The sequence below is a fragment of the Spodoptera frugiperda genome, chromosome 4, assembly GCF_023101765.2.
Source record: "Spodoptera frugiperda isolate SF20-4 chromosome 4, AGI-APGP_CSIRO_Sfru_2.0, whole genome shotgun sequence".
Taxonomy (NCBI): domain Eukaryota; kingdom Metazoa; phylum Arthropoda; class Insecta; order Lepidoptera; family Noctuidae; genus Spodoptera; species Spodoptera frugiperda.
The window spans coordinates 1,929,582-1,942,764 of record NC_064215.1 but is presented as its reverse complement, the minus strand read 5'-3'; the positions used below and the strand labels follow the sequence as shown (position 1 = coordinate 1,942,764).

At 45.4% G+C, this 13,183-nt stretch overlaps 1 protein-coding gene across 2 annotated transcripts; it reads left to right on the top strand.

Moving 5' to 3' along the window:
- The first annotated feature begins 6,607 nt into the window (after positions 1-6,607).
- LOC118272421 (uncharacterized) lies at positions 6,608-10,474 on the top strand. 2 transcript variants are annotated; one of them, XR_007707672.1, is made up of 3 exons: positions 6,608-8,367; positions 8,686-9,000; positions 9,067-10,474. XR_007707672.1 is itself a non-coding variant. In XM_050707918.1 (2 exons), exons 1-2 carry the CDS (start codon positions 8,083-8,085, stop codon positions 8,857-8,859), a joined length of 459 nt encoding a protein of 152 aa, XP_050563875.1. In that variant the 5' UTR covers positions 6,609-8,082; the 3' UTR covers positions 8,860-9,059. The 2 variants fall into 2 exon arrangements, 1 of the variants encoding a protein (XP_050563875.1); XM_050707918.1 differs by lacking the exon at positions 9,067-10,474 and having other exon boundaries at positions 6,609-8,367; positions 8,686-9,059.
- Positions 10,475-13,183: the final 2,709 nt, after the last annotated feature.

Sequence of the window (13,183 nt, the reverse complement as noted above, 5' to 3'; positions counted from 1 at the left end):
TGCCGGCTGCCACTCGCGCGCACACTCAGCAGGCTCACTCCGGCGCCACTCCACACTCGCAGACCTCCTATTGACCAGGACTAAGAACGTTCTTCGCTTATGAAGCTTCTCTGAATGGTCCACCCATGCTTTTTATGGAATAAACCGGTAACCGAGCAGACGGATCACCTGATGGTAAGCAATCGCTTCGCCTATGTACACTTGAAACACTAGGGCGTTACAATTGCGTTACTGATTTTTTGGGGGTTAGGAATTTTAGGATTGTTGGGGAATCGGAGATTAGGAAGAGTGAGAAGAAGGTTAATTGGGCCACCGGTAACCTCAGTCACACAACGCCAACGTTGTTTCAAGTCGGTTTTCTGTGAGCCCGCGGTATCAGTCCGGTCAAGCCGGCCCATTCGTGCCGAAGCATGGCTCTCCCTCACATGCTGTTATTAATATGTGACCACATAGCACATGTAGTGTTCGACAAAGTGTACCTTCTGGAGTAGTGGGTACTCCGTGGCGCGCGCCTACTTAGCGAGTTCCCTGGCGCCGGATTACCCGTGCTAGCTTAGTGCGCGCATTTACTGATCACTAACTAATGGCGCTTTACGATTTATCTCGACGATCCGATTGTAATGTACAAGGAGATGAGCTTGGAATTAACTGTTGTATTAGTAACATGCACTGTGCGTAGGTACAAGTACAACTTCCTTAGGTAAGTATGTACATTGTTTTAGGACCAATCCGTGAGGTAGTCGAGCACAGAGCGCGGCGCGGGCGGCAGCGACGTGAGTAATCCAAGTGGCCAATACTCGGCACTGCAATCCGCGCTCCCTGGAGATGTGGAATGAATCCCGCTAAGCTATTAGTCACTAGTACAGGTATTATGGCACGCACACACTCTAGGCCATTCCGTGTGTGTACACGTGTCGCCCGCGCGCTCACACACACAGGCGTGGCAAGATTTACGCGTGCAAACGACAAACGTTTGTGTAGAATTCAATTACAGCGCAAAAAGTGTGGCGGCACGTGGCGCAATACACTCCCGATGCATCCGATACACAGAGCGGCGCGGTGTCGGCGCGGTGTCGGCGCGGCGCTGTACTATTGTATATTGTCCGAGCGAAGCCGTCCCACACTGTACATGACTACCACGCCATTACATCAGATCCACCGTTCTCCATCCATCCCATGTACTGCTCGTATTGTGGGATTATTATCTGCAGAGCAGTACACTTGATCTCTGCATCATCAACAGAACATTCGATAGAGTAGAGCTGCCGCTCCTCAAACATTGCAGTAACTAGCAACTCCGTGAAGTTAAAGTATTAATTGGCTCGTTCTTGGGGTCCCAGCCACTGAATATAATTATCAGATACAATTAGAAGGAAATAACTAACACGGGACACAGAGTGCCTAGTGCGGGGCGGCTCAGAAGTATCGCTGGTGTATTGTAATATTGCTGCAACATGTTTGTAACACCTGGAGCGGCTACAGCAGGCGGCGGTACACAGGGGCGTGTCCCTGCCGTGTGATGTCGTGTGAGTGACACTCGGCGCAGTACAGTGTACGAGAGGAGTCAGTCGCGCGGTAAGTCGTGAAGGTCGCCCGCGCCGCGCGTGATATTAAACCGCACGCCGACACGCCGACACACTCGTTGTTTAACTTTTAAATGATCTTCCCAACAGGAGGTGGCACGTTTACACAATATGTATATACTACCGCGCTTGTACCGATGTAAGCACGAGACAACGACCACTGTGGGGCCTCTCTGATCAATACTCGTATGCGGAATTTAATTTACCCATTTTAATATCACATTACGGAAATCATACTACATATCTGACATCATTGACTGCACGATTGACGCGGTAGCTGGGCAACCGACTACCTTTGAACGGGTAGCGGGTTCAATTCCCGCACGGATCAACTCTACCTATGTGATCCATAATTTGTTGCTTCGGGTCCGGTTGTGACGTGTATGCGAAATTGTATGGTTATAAATGCACCCTCGACACAGGAGCAAACCCTAGTTTGGGGCACGGTTTAATAAAAACTAAATCTTTGAATTTTTAATTTAAATCGCACACTTACCAATAATTCTAACTATATTACCGGTTATAAGTTACTCATAGACTTGAGAGCTGCCTCGAGCACACACACTCACTTCGTGATATCCCTTAAGCGTTTGTTATCTAGCTACATAAATAATGTATGAAGTCACTTAAGGCGAAACCGACGACTCACCTTAAAACAATAAACTGTTGTGCGGCGAGAGTAAATCTTGGCAGAAGTTGTAGCGCCGGCTCCGCGCCACTCTCCTCCGTCTCGCGACACCGCCGGGCGTGGCCTGTACTACCTGTGGTACTACACGGTGCTATAGCTGGGTGCGTGGATTGTTTGCCGGCAAACATCAGTTTGTGGTGTTAGCTTGCGAGTTACCGCGGGGGTGGCGGAGTGGCGGGGTGGTGGGGGGGCGCTGTGTCCTCCTCCGACACTGACCACGTATTGCATTATGTAAACTTGCTGGACATCCTACTTCGTTGCTGGCGGCAAAATGTTGCGCCACACTCACTCACCTTATACTCTATGTATCATTAATGCGGACGAAACTAATCGCAATGTCAATGCAAGTTTAATCCAAAAAATCTCAATAATTGTTCAATGTCAAAAGTATACGACCCCAATCGTAGCTGTTACAATGCATTCGAAGTACGGAATATAAAGCCAAACTCCATTGCTTCATTAAATATCCACACAATAAGGATGCAATGCGCGCTAGCGTCGCAAGGTTGCAAGTCCACGGTTCGAAAGGAGATCGGCACTCTTGTTCGGAGGATTTCCTGACTACTAACTGAAATGTTTGGCTACGCCCGAGTTCTGTCGAAAAATGAATTATACAGCGTTGGATGCCTAATGTTAGTGTCAGGATTTGGGATCTCCTTTCTCAATATCAATGTCGATCGATCGGAATTGGATTCAATATCAAGCCTCCGGATAGTCGGTGTTACTGAGCTATTGCAGTAGTTTGACCGTTCCTCGACGAGTGCGAGGCGAGCGTGGCAGGGACACGCCACTAGTCGCGGGTCCGTAAGTCGGTTATGTAAAGTAGAACGCCGCGTACAATGGTAAACAGTTTTGCATATTTCAGGAAATCATCTCGTCGCCCGTCGCTTGTGGGATGCTCAAAGTAAAATGTTCCCGCGTTCAGCGGAGGCCGAGTCAGCTTGCCCCGAGCCGCGCTGCGCAGTACTAGCTACAATACGTGACACAGTGGCGCCAGTCCCAGGCAGTGCCTTTTTGTTTCGCACGATCTACACGTGTATGCACCATGCGTGTGAGCAGCGTCGACTGTAATATTACCAGTTGGATCCCATTCCTGTTATCATTTTGAGATGTATGAATAAAGGTATTGAAAGAATTAAATTTGTAATTAGTAACTAGAAGTGGTCGTTCATATATCTGTAGAAGGGTCAATTCGATACATTGAAAATATTGAAAAAATAAATAGCAGGGGGTGTTACTGGACCGATACCAAACCCAAATTGTGATTAATTTTTTTTTGTCTGTCTGTCTGTCTATATTTCGATGAAACTTGGTATAATTATACCTTATTATCCTGGGCATAAAATATAATACTTTTTATCCTGGAAAATACGTAGAAAAAAAACTAAATTTTCAGTTTTATACTAAAGAACGCGAGCTCAACAGCAGTATAGAGGTTAGCTCAATAGAGGGAATTATTATGGGCCTCGCCGTATTTGGGTCCAATAGATATTTCTAAGATGTCATTGTCAGAGTTACTCAAAATGGAGAAATAATACTTCCACGCGAAGACCGACATCCGCGCGGACGGAGTTGCGGGCGGAAGCTAGTAATAGAATAAATAGAAAATTAAGTATTTTTAGCCTAAACCACTTCACCTGTAATGAACGATTAAAAATTTGCTCCTTGCAGGAATCGAACCCGCTACTCGCATGGCAGGTAACCACTAACCGTACAGTCAAATGGGTACATTATAGTCAAATTATGTAGCAGTTACATACTAAGGAGCCGCGACATTGAGTTGGAGTTTGTTTCCACCAAGGAGGCGGTAATTCAATGGTCTTGCATTCGAAACAAAATATATAATATGTACTTGTTAGCACTGTAGGCTCTACATGTATGCATATAGTTAGGTATGTCTATATAGATAATATTCATCTTCTAAATTTAGCATTTTCCAACAAGACCTGGCGCCGAGTGCCACCTGCACTGGAGCCTCGCCGTATCTCGCTGGCACCGGCCGGTGGCCACTGCTCGCTACCGGGCTGGCTGCACCAATATACTTTGCGAATTAATTAAGGCTCGTGGAGTAGGGAGTCGGTGTGTATAACAGTTGTAACTTGTGCGCAAACAATTAGGGGCAGGCGAGTCCCCAAAGTGCAAAGCTTAATAGGATTGGAGGCACACAAAGTGTTGCGCGGCGGGTGGACTCTCGGCGGCCGCTGCAGGTACAGAAGGCGCTCGGTATTTGTCGTCGACACACAAATTAGTCGCAGTGGAGGCGCGAGTCGTGTAGCCGGCGCCCGCCACCGCGCGGGGGCGCCACCTGCCCTCCGGCGCCCTCGTTTGTGCCAATTAACGTTCAACGGTGAAAAGATTTGCTTTTCCTTTACGTGTTTCCAGGAGCGAGTTTAACGCGCCGACTGTGCGGCTGTGGCTGTGCGCGGATATCTTGAAACGGAATCCATAGCGAGTACAGCTCGTTGTGCCACGTTCCCAACTTTGCAATTAGACGTCGGCGGACAAACTGTGACCCGTTGTATACTAACGGCACCAAAGAATAATACACCATTCCTACTGCCCCCGGTAACAACATTTGGTCCACAAACGTGATTACATCAGAAACCCTTCCGCAATTACGTCTCCGCCGTACCTTTTCATTTTTTCATAAAACGAGAACATTTCTATTCCGCTGAACATAAAATACTGAAGAGTTCCCTCGTCGAAGTGAATGGTGGACAGATCTGCTGCTTACCATAACAAAAGCAAAAGGTTCCGCGTTCGAGTCCCGACGCCCACAAAACCTCAACCGGACAATACACGGAGTGACGGGGGGCATCGCTTAATGTCTCCCCTCCGTGAGAGGAAACAGAAGTACAATACCACACAACAAGTGGAAGTTACTCATTGTTTACCAAATTGTATCACAACACACACTGCGCCGTGCTGTGTGCTACAAAACTCCCATCGGAAACATTTTCATGTAATATGTTCGCGTGATGAAATCTATTATTGTGGTTTATGATTGTACACAACCTTACTAGACCAGAGTAATTCAAATACACTGAAATAGAAATTGTATGACAAGGACCCGCTTCGGGGCCATTTAAGTGTGATAATGAAATATAATCAGTAGTATATAGGTATGTGATAATATAGCCAAACGCTGGCTGTAGGTTGCAGGGACTCGTGTCTTTGACACACACACACACACACGCCGAGTGGACCTTCTATATATACGGGCGTCTCGCGAGGCGTTAGTTTTGTTTGCGTTAGCGCGCCCCCGCGCCCCGCGCCCTCGCGCCCCGCGCCCCCGCGCCTCTCGACCCTCGGTCGACTCCAATCAATGTAACTGGCCGTCGGAAATTCCCTCGATAAGTCAGTCAAGATTGGAATTTATCGACGAAGTTGTCTCCTTCGCAGTTTGTCGTCAGGCCGGAGTTCCGAACTCCTGGAGTGGACAGACTAGTCGCACTGCTCGCACTAGTCTAGTGCCGCAACAATGGCATCGAGACAGCTGCAGTACGCACAGTGCACAGTGCACAGTGCACAGTGCACGTCTCCCGACGTCACAATCTCAGCACACGACTCGCACAGCTCGAGGCACACGACTGAATAAGTAATGGGCATACCATTGTGTGTTTTATTGCGCCTGCTTACAGTACTAGGTACAACGTCATATATTTAGGAAAAATAAAATAAAGTTTATGAGGCAGTCACGTCTGCGTTGAGTGAAGCCATAAAGTGTTCCACAACTGACGACACTACACGGGACACGTGTCTGCGGAGTGCTGTGTCTAGCAGTAATGTGTCGGGGGCACAACTGTGTCTAGCAGTAATGTGTCGGGGGCACGATGCGTCTCACTGGGCGGACTCGCGTGTACATACTTACAGCCGCTACATATCTCCGGCGCTCCCATACTTTATCTACATCGGAGGGCAAGCCGTGACAAATCGCCTCACTTTAATTCGGCTGCGCGGCTCCAGCGGTAGTGTCTCCTAGCTTGCTTAAATCTCCCCACATCAAAGTGACAGCTGTAAACCTCACTCTGTCCATCCCCTATCAGTGTAATTGACATGTGTAGCCCGGTAGACGGCAGACGGCCGCAGCGGTGCTTTTTGCCTCAACTAAGTACTTAAGTAAGCGTTATATGACTTGGAATCTAAAAAAACATAAAAAAAATCTAAACATATTAAAGTCCCAGCAGTATGTAGTGCGGCGGGGGCGGCGGTGGGAGCCACTCGATATACGAGCGTGCAGGTTTACTTGGTGTCGCGACGTCGACGGCCGCGCTGCCTACTCGACAAGTACTTTGATTAGAGCATTTTACGGCGCGCTGTGCGTGGTAGTAGTAGCTGCACGTGTCGTGGAGTGGCTGGAGGCAGTGAGCGGCGGTCGATATGGCAGCGACACGCGACGTGAGTCCAGCTTCATTAATATGTACGGCGCGAGCCGGACGGCAGTAGGTGCTCGCACGCCCCGCGCCGGGTGCGGACCTGGCCGGCCGCTGTCCGACTAGCCGAGGTTTGTTGTGCGGTCAGAGCTTTGCTTACGAATCTTTCCTCTTTATTTACAAGTTACATAGTAGGTACCTACTAGCTAAAAATTCTCAAGTGAAATATTACCAAATTCGTAATTTTGTCATTTTTGAGTAAAACAATACTGTGCGATTGTTATTGTCATATTAATTAGTTTACACCCACCACACCTGCGTTACAAAAGGAAGGATCAATTATATTTGTATGTAACATATTGTTAGAACACCATTATTTTTTGTACTCGTTTATGTCGTCGTGCGTTGAAACAAAACATAGAAAATAAAATGTAAAATGTAATATGAGGAATAGCAAATCGATTCACATAACGCAATAGCAGGCGCAGCGTGCAATCACATGCACCGCGCCGCGCCACCGCGAGACGCCGCAATGTGATTTGTGAGCGACGCGACGCGACGCCCCGCGGCGCGCGGCAGCCGACGCGCGACGTCGCGGGGACATGCTCCATTGCTAGCAAATGCTGTTCGCAAGCGACGCAGTAACAACAAATATACGAGTAGTGTCATGTACCTGTACCTGCGTCTACTTACACACCAGTCGTGTGACACAAACCTGTCCCCGGCCGAGGCTGCGCTATATTCCCATTGTGGCAGGCTCGTGTCAAACTCCAGGAACTGCAAGCACTGGCCATGGCCAATCATTGAAAGTGAAACCCGGCGGCTGGAGTACTGGCGGTGGCCCACGTAGCACCGACCGACAATAGCAGCACATACACGCCGCCGCCGCTATAAACATTGATTGCTCTGCAGCCTGTTATCGCAGCGGTTAGCGTTATCGTTTGCCTGTGCAATATAACTACACACTAGTCTCCTCGCCCTACTCCACACGGTTTGACTTTGTTTAACATGCGCTTTATTTTTTTCAGTTAGTGTTGACTTATCAGTGACTAGTAGTGAGTCGGTATATACACGCGACTACACAGACGGCGACATGTACAACGGGACATTAAATAAACCACCGACTCCATACATCGGCCTCGTTTGTCGGAACACACACACACACACACACATATGTATGTATATACATGCAGCGCTCCTCGTTCCAGTCAGCTACTATTTCTTTTATTACTCGTTACTCGGGCCGCGCGCCGCGCGCCGCTCGCCTGAGGTTATTTGCTAAAAATGTTGGCGAGCTCCGAACGAGCAAACTACTGTACCAAAAAATCATAAGCAAACATTCCTACAACAACATACATTTGTGACGATAAATACGCACAGTACGGTAGTGCAAATATCGAGCCCTGTCTCAGCCGCGGCATGTGACGTCACTGGCAGCATGTTGCTCGCGCGCCTGGCACTGCTGCACGCCGTGGCCTGCCTGGACGTCCAGGTGGAGGGGGAGCTCGCCTTCGAGCTGCGCGTGCCTGGCGTGCGCAGCGGCAGGCAGGGCTGGTTCCGCGTGGACTGGGCGCGCAGCGCGGGCGCCCGGCCGCAGGAGCGGCTCAAGATGCAGGCGCGGCAGAACGTGGCGGCGGCCCCCGACGGCGAGTGCATCTACCAGTACCCTGAGAAAGAACAAGTGGACGCGCTGCTCAGTAACATGATGAACGAACTCACTAAGGCTAGTTCATTGGTGATATTGTGTCTTACTCTCATTACTTCCGTGGTGTGCTGCACAACGCAGTTACACTAAACACTACAGTCTACAGTTATATACTACACGACCCCTTTACATGTGTGTACACTTGCAACAGTGGACAATGTACATGTTTACTTAAGATGCAGTCTTATCTTCTGATGCAGTTACATCTAACTTCTTTGTAGCGTCGATTCAGGGATTGGACTTAAAGATTGTGGTTCAGAGTGGTGTAGTAGTGTACAACAACTAACCAAAAATATAAATTAAAATGCAAATAACAGTAATACGTAATGCTTGCAGGTGTTCGTGAAAGCAAACGACTTTATAAATGGCGTGGAAACGAGACGCGGGGGAACCGGGGAGACTGACGGTCCACGCCCCGCGCACACTGGGCGCATTCACTCCGGCGCAGCGATCGAACATGATGGGAACAATAATACTGAGATTACAGAGAACAATACGAAGAAGGACTGACCCGCAAGTGAAGGCAGACGTGAACAAGGACGCGCCAGACGCGCCGCCGCTCAGGAGAGACGACAGCCGGTTCAAGGTGGTAAACAAAAAGGAGAAGGCGTTCTTTGAAGTAATATACTCTAAGATGACAGAGGAGTACAGGTACATACCAGCGCTACCAGTATTACTATGTGTGTGCGACCGTCGAGCAACGTGGTGACTTTGCAGGCAGTTCTACAACCGCACGACGCGGCGCGCCGCACGCTGCACGACTAGCTGCGCGACCAGGGCGTGCAGCCGCGGGCCCGGGTGCGCGCGCATCTCGCTCAGTTCCTCGCCAACGAGCTCTCCAAGGTGCACGCCAAGCAGCTCAAGATGCTGTGCGACAAATACCAGCTCTGTTTCAATGATCTCTTGGAGTGACTCCCACGGCCACGTGTATTGCTTAGGCGCTGAATGTTTCGGCTCAATATAAAACCTTCTGTCCGCTCTTCAATTATGAAAGCGGGTCCGAGTCTGAAGAAAGCTCCACAGAATATCTGCGCGCTACAACACATGCAGTAGCTGCTGGCTGACCTCCACAATGCACAACCTGCAATGTGAGCTACTTTAACGATATTTTGAACTGTAGGTACTCGTTCTATGTTTTTCTCTTTGGCTATTATCTATACGAATATAACCCACGCCAATGGGCACAAAGGACAAGGGATGAAACCTCTCGCGTGATTGCACCTACACGCAACCATGCTAGCTGCTAGTTGCTAGCTGTCGTCCGCGACTTCCACCTACAATATGGACTTCTGGTAGAATTTAGGTTTTCGAAATAGTCTTCTCCAAGATATATCCGGCTGTAAATGAACATTCCGCTGGAGGACGTTCCCGTAAGGTTTCTTTCTGTCCTTTCCCGGGTCGCGGTTTAAAGAAGAGAGTGCCGGGATGTTAACGCCATGATTCCCGTTTCCGTAAGATTTCGGGGTAAATCTATTTTCTATCTTTTCCCAGGTTCTCACTATATCATACACCAAATTTCATTCAAATTGATTCAGTAGTTTAGAACACTGAAAGTCTCGAGATTTTAACGCCCTTGTTCCCGTTCCCGGGGAATTTCTGAGACAAAACCTATCGCACGTCCTTCTTCAAGTGTCAAATTATATCTGTACCTATACTCACCCTTTGATCGGCTCCTATTGGCCATAGCGTGATGTTTGATGCAGCGAACGTGCTATCCCTGGAACTACTGGTCTCTCTTCAATCAAGGTAAACTTCTTTTGAAATTGTTCCTGATTTTTCTGTACTATAAACCTGACGGAGCCCGAGACCTTTCCAACGAATGCAAAACCGAGGAAATCGGTTTTTGTGTTCTGGAGTCATAGCGTCAGCAAGGAAAACCCGACTAATTTTGAAAACAACACGCTACGATCGATGAGAGCCGAGCAGAGTGGGTGCAACCGCGCCAGAGTCGCTACTATTACATATTTTAATAATCGAGCGATCTTTTCAGCTGCATTTAGGACCTATATTTTTTAAATAAAATACGTTATTTTTTCTACGCTGAAAGCTTTGAATAGAAAATCTTTTCTAGCTAGCCAACTACCAGCTAGCTAAGTGTAGTAACTTTAAAAATTATTGTAATAGTAGGGTAAAGTACCCAATTATCAGCACTTTAAGGGTTAGTTCTAATTTAAGCCAATTTATTATTGTGAAAAAAGGCTTTTACCCGTTAAGGCAAATTTTAATATTTATAATATTTAATAAGGAAGACTATAATAAAAGAAAAACATGATTGACCTCTATCCAAGATTATTTAGACAAGTAAGAATAAAAAATGGGTCTGTCACCATTTACTGGCACCATCTCCACCAATTACTAGCATAGAGCAACCCAATTATCAGCACCTAAATATCACTGTTAGGAATTGCATTAAATCTGTTTTTAATTATTTTTTATATAGTTAGTAAGTAGGTAACATAATAATTACTTATAATCTAATAATACTTTTATCTGTATAAGTCGAGCAAAAAAATGTGTCACGGCCGTACCATCCTTTTCTCGAAACCATTCAGGCCAATTTCGACCGCCTATAACTTCGTTGTGGATAAATCAAGAAGCCTGAATTTTCAGATACTAAACAGGCATTGTACAAACATGGTATATTTGAATTTTCATTAAATTTTAACCATTACTTTAAGAATTATAACACGTCAAAGTTTCGAAATTTTGTCACTGACTGACAGATCATCAAAAGTATAAGGCACTTCTAACAGACATAGAAGCTTAAATTTTTTGCATAAAATTAGTATTTAGTACCTAAATCAAGGGAAAAATCAAATATTTTGTAAATTCAGTCCAGTTTTTAGATACATCAACTGCATCAATAACTTTGTAATCCTAAATGTATGGGATTACAAAGTTATTTATATAGTTACAATTTCATCACACCAATAACTTTGTTAACCCATATAAATATATGAGATTACAAAGTTATTGATGCAGTTACATTTTATTGTTTAATGGAATAATTGAATCTACAAAAAGAAGTGAGATACCATCAAAAACATTCTGTAAAAAATCCAAGTCTCGCACCTCATCAGTTTATGTACCGTAAAAAAATGTGAGATCCATGTAATACCAAGTCGGTTATTTTATTTAGTCCCTACTTAAGAGACCTTCTGTCTAAAGTTATAATGTAAATTGTTGTCATATCAATATTACATTAATTTTACGTTTTAAATAAAATACACAATACTACCTACTTTTGTTGACATTTCTCGTATTAAATTGTTTAGTCTATTTCATGGCAACGAATTACGATGGTCTATTGCACGATTACGTACGATGGCCCAGTCAATCTCTTTTTTTAACACCTTTTCGTTCAGATGTTTTTTCAGTAATCAAAATGTCTTGTAATTTGACTGGTGTTAGTAAATATTGTTGACTATCAAGATATACAAATTGCGCACTACTAAGACAATCTCCAGAAATATTATAAGTTATAACATTGTTTATTAATTGTTATAGAAGTTGTCGTAGCTTGCATACCATCTACAAAATTCTTCTGCTAATATTACTGGTAATAAAACAAAAAATAAGAAGAGAAAAAATAAATAAAAAGAAATAAGAAGAGATGATGAAATTCTAGGGAAACCAATTTATCAGCATGCTTCTGATCCAATTATCAGCACCATGCTAACATTTGGATTTTGATGGTATAAACTACTTTTACAAAACAAAATTAATTCTTTGCATAAAATAAACATAATTTAGATTAAAAAATATGAAATTTGTATTTATGTACTTTTTTCCATTTATCATCACCAGTGCTGATAATTTAGAATTTACAAAATATTCGATCCATTTATCAGCACTACGTATTTTACCAATTAATCACCAGAACCTCAAATTCTACTCTTCAGATTATCATAAAAAAATATCTTAAATATCAGAGAAATCGATAGTTTCAATATTAAATTTGTAAAAGATACGATATATCATATAATGTAAACACGTGTCCTTACCGGCGATCACAAGAAACAGGCAAAAACAGAAGAAACTGCAGGACACAAATGTTTGTTTACACAATTTCCGCCAATTTGAGGTCTCAAAGTATAATTTTCCCAATAGCAGGATTCCAAAAACATGTATTTATTTATTTATTAGTGTGGAAACCCAAATTAGTAAGTGAAAACCTTAGAATTGGTCGATTTATTCAGAGTGCTGATAATTTGGTGCAGTGCTAGCAATTGGGTAGTTGCCCCTATATGTTACGTGTGTGCGTGTGTATAGTCCACTGACGAGACACGAGACGCAGGGTGCGGCAGACCACGTGACGGTATTACATGTACTTACATGTACCTACCCCATCTTATAAGAACCCGAATACTTATGTCTAAAGATATTTAAGACTTGGACTTGACAGACAAACTTGTAATGACTGTGTTTGTGCCACGACGCACGACTCCGGGACTACACGCGTACATTAGCAGCCCACACTCGCATAGCATCACGCACACACTGACACTGAGGCTCGCTAGTCGCTCCCCGAGTAATAAAAAGTGATGAATCGCGTGACTGCCGCCACTCGACGCCACAACATATAACCAGTAGTTCCACAATAGACACAGTCTTGCAATTGTCAAGTATTATTGCTGGACGGGCCGTGGGTTTGTTCGTATTATCTCTGTATTTGGTTTGACCGGAGTGTGTCTTCTGTTAGTCTGCCTGTGTTGTGTCGTGTAGGGAGTGGGCAGGAGTCGTGCTCCGCCAGGCACATGATCAGCCAGGAGTACCGGGCGCTGCTGTGGCTGCGGGATCCGCCACGCTAGAGGGTTCATATACAGAGTGTCGC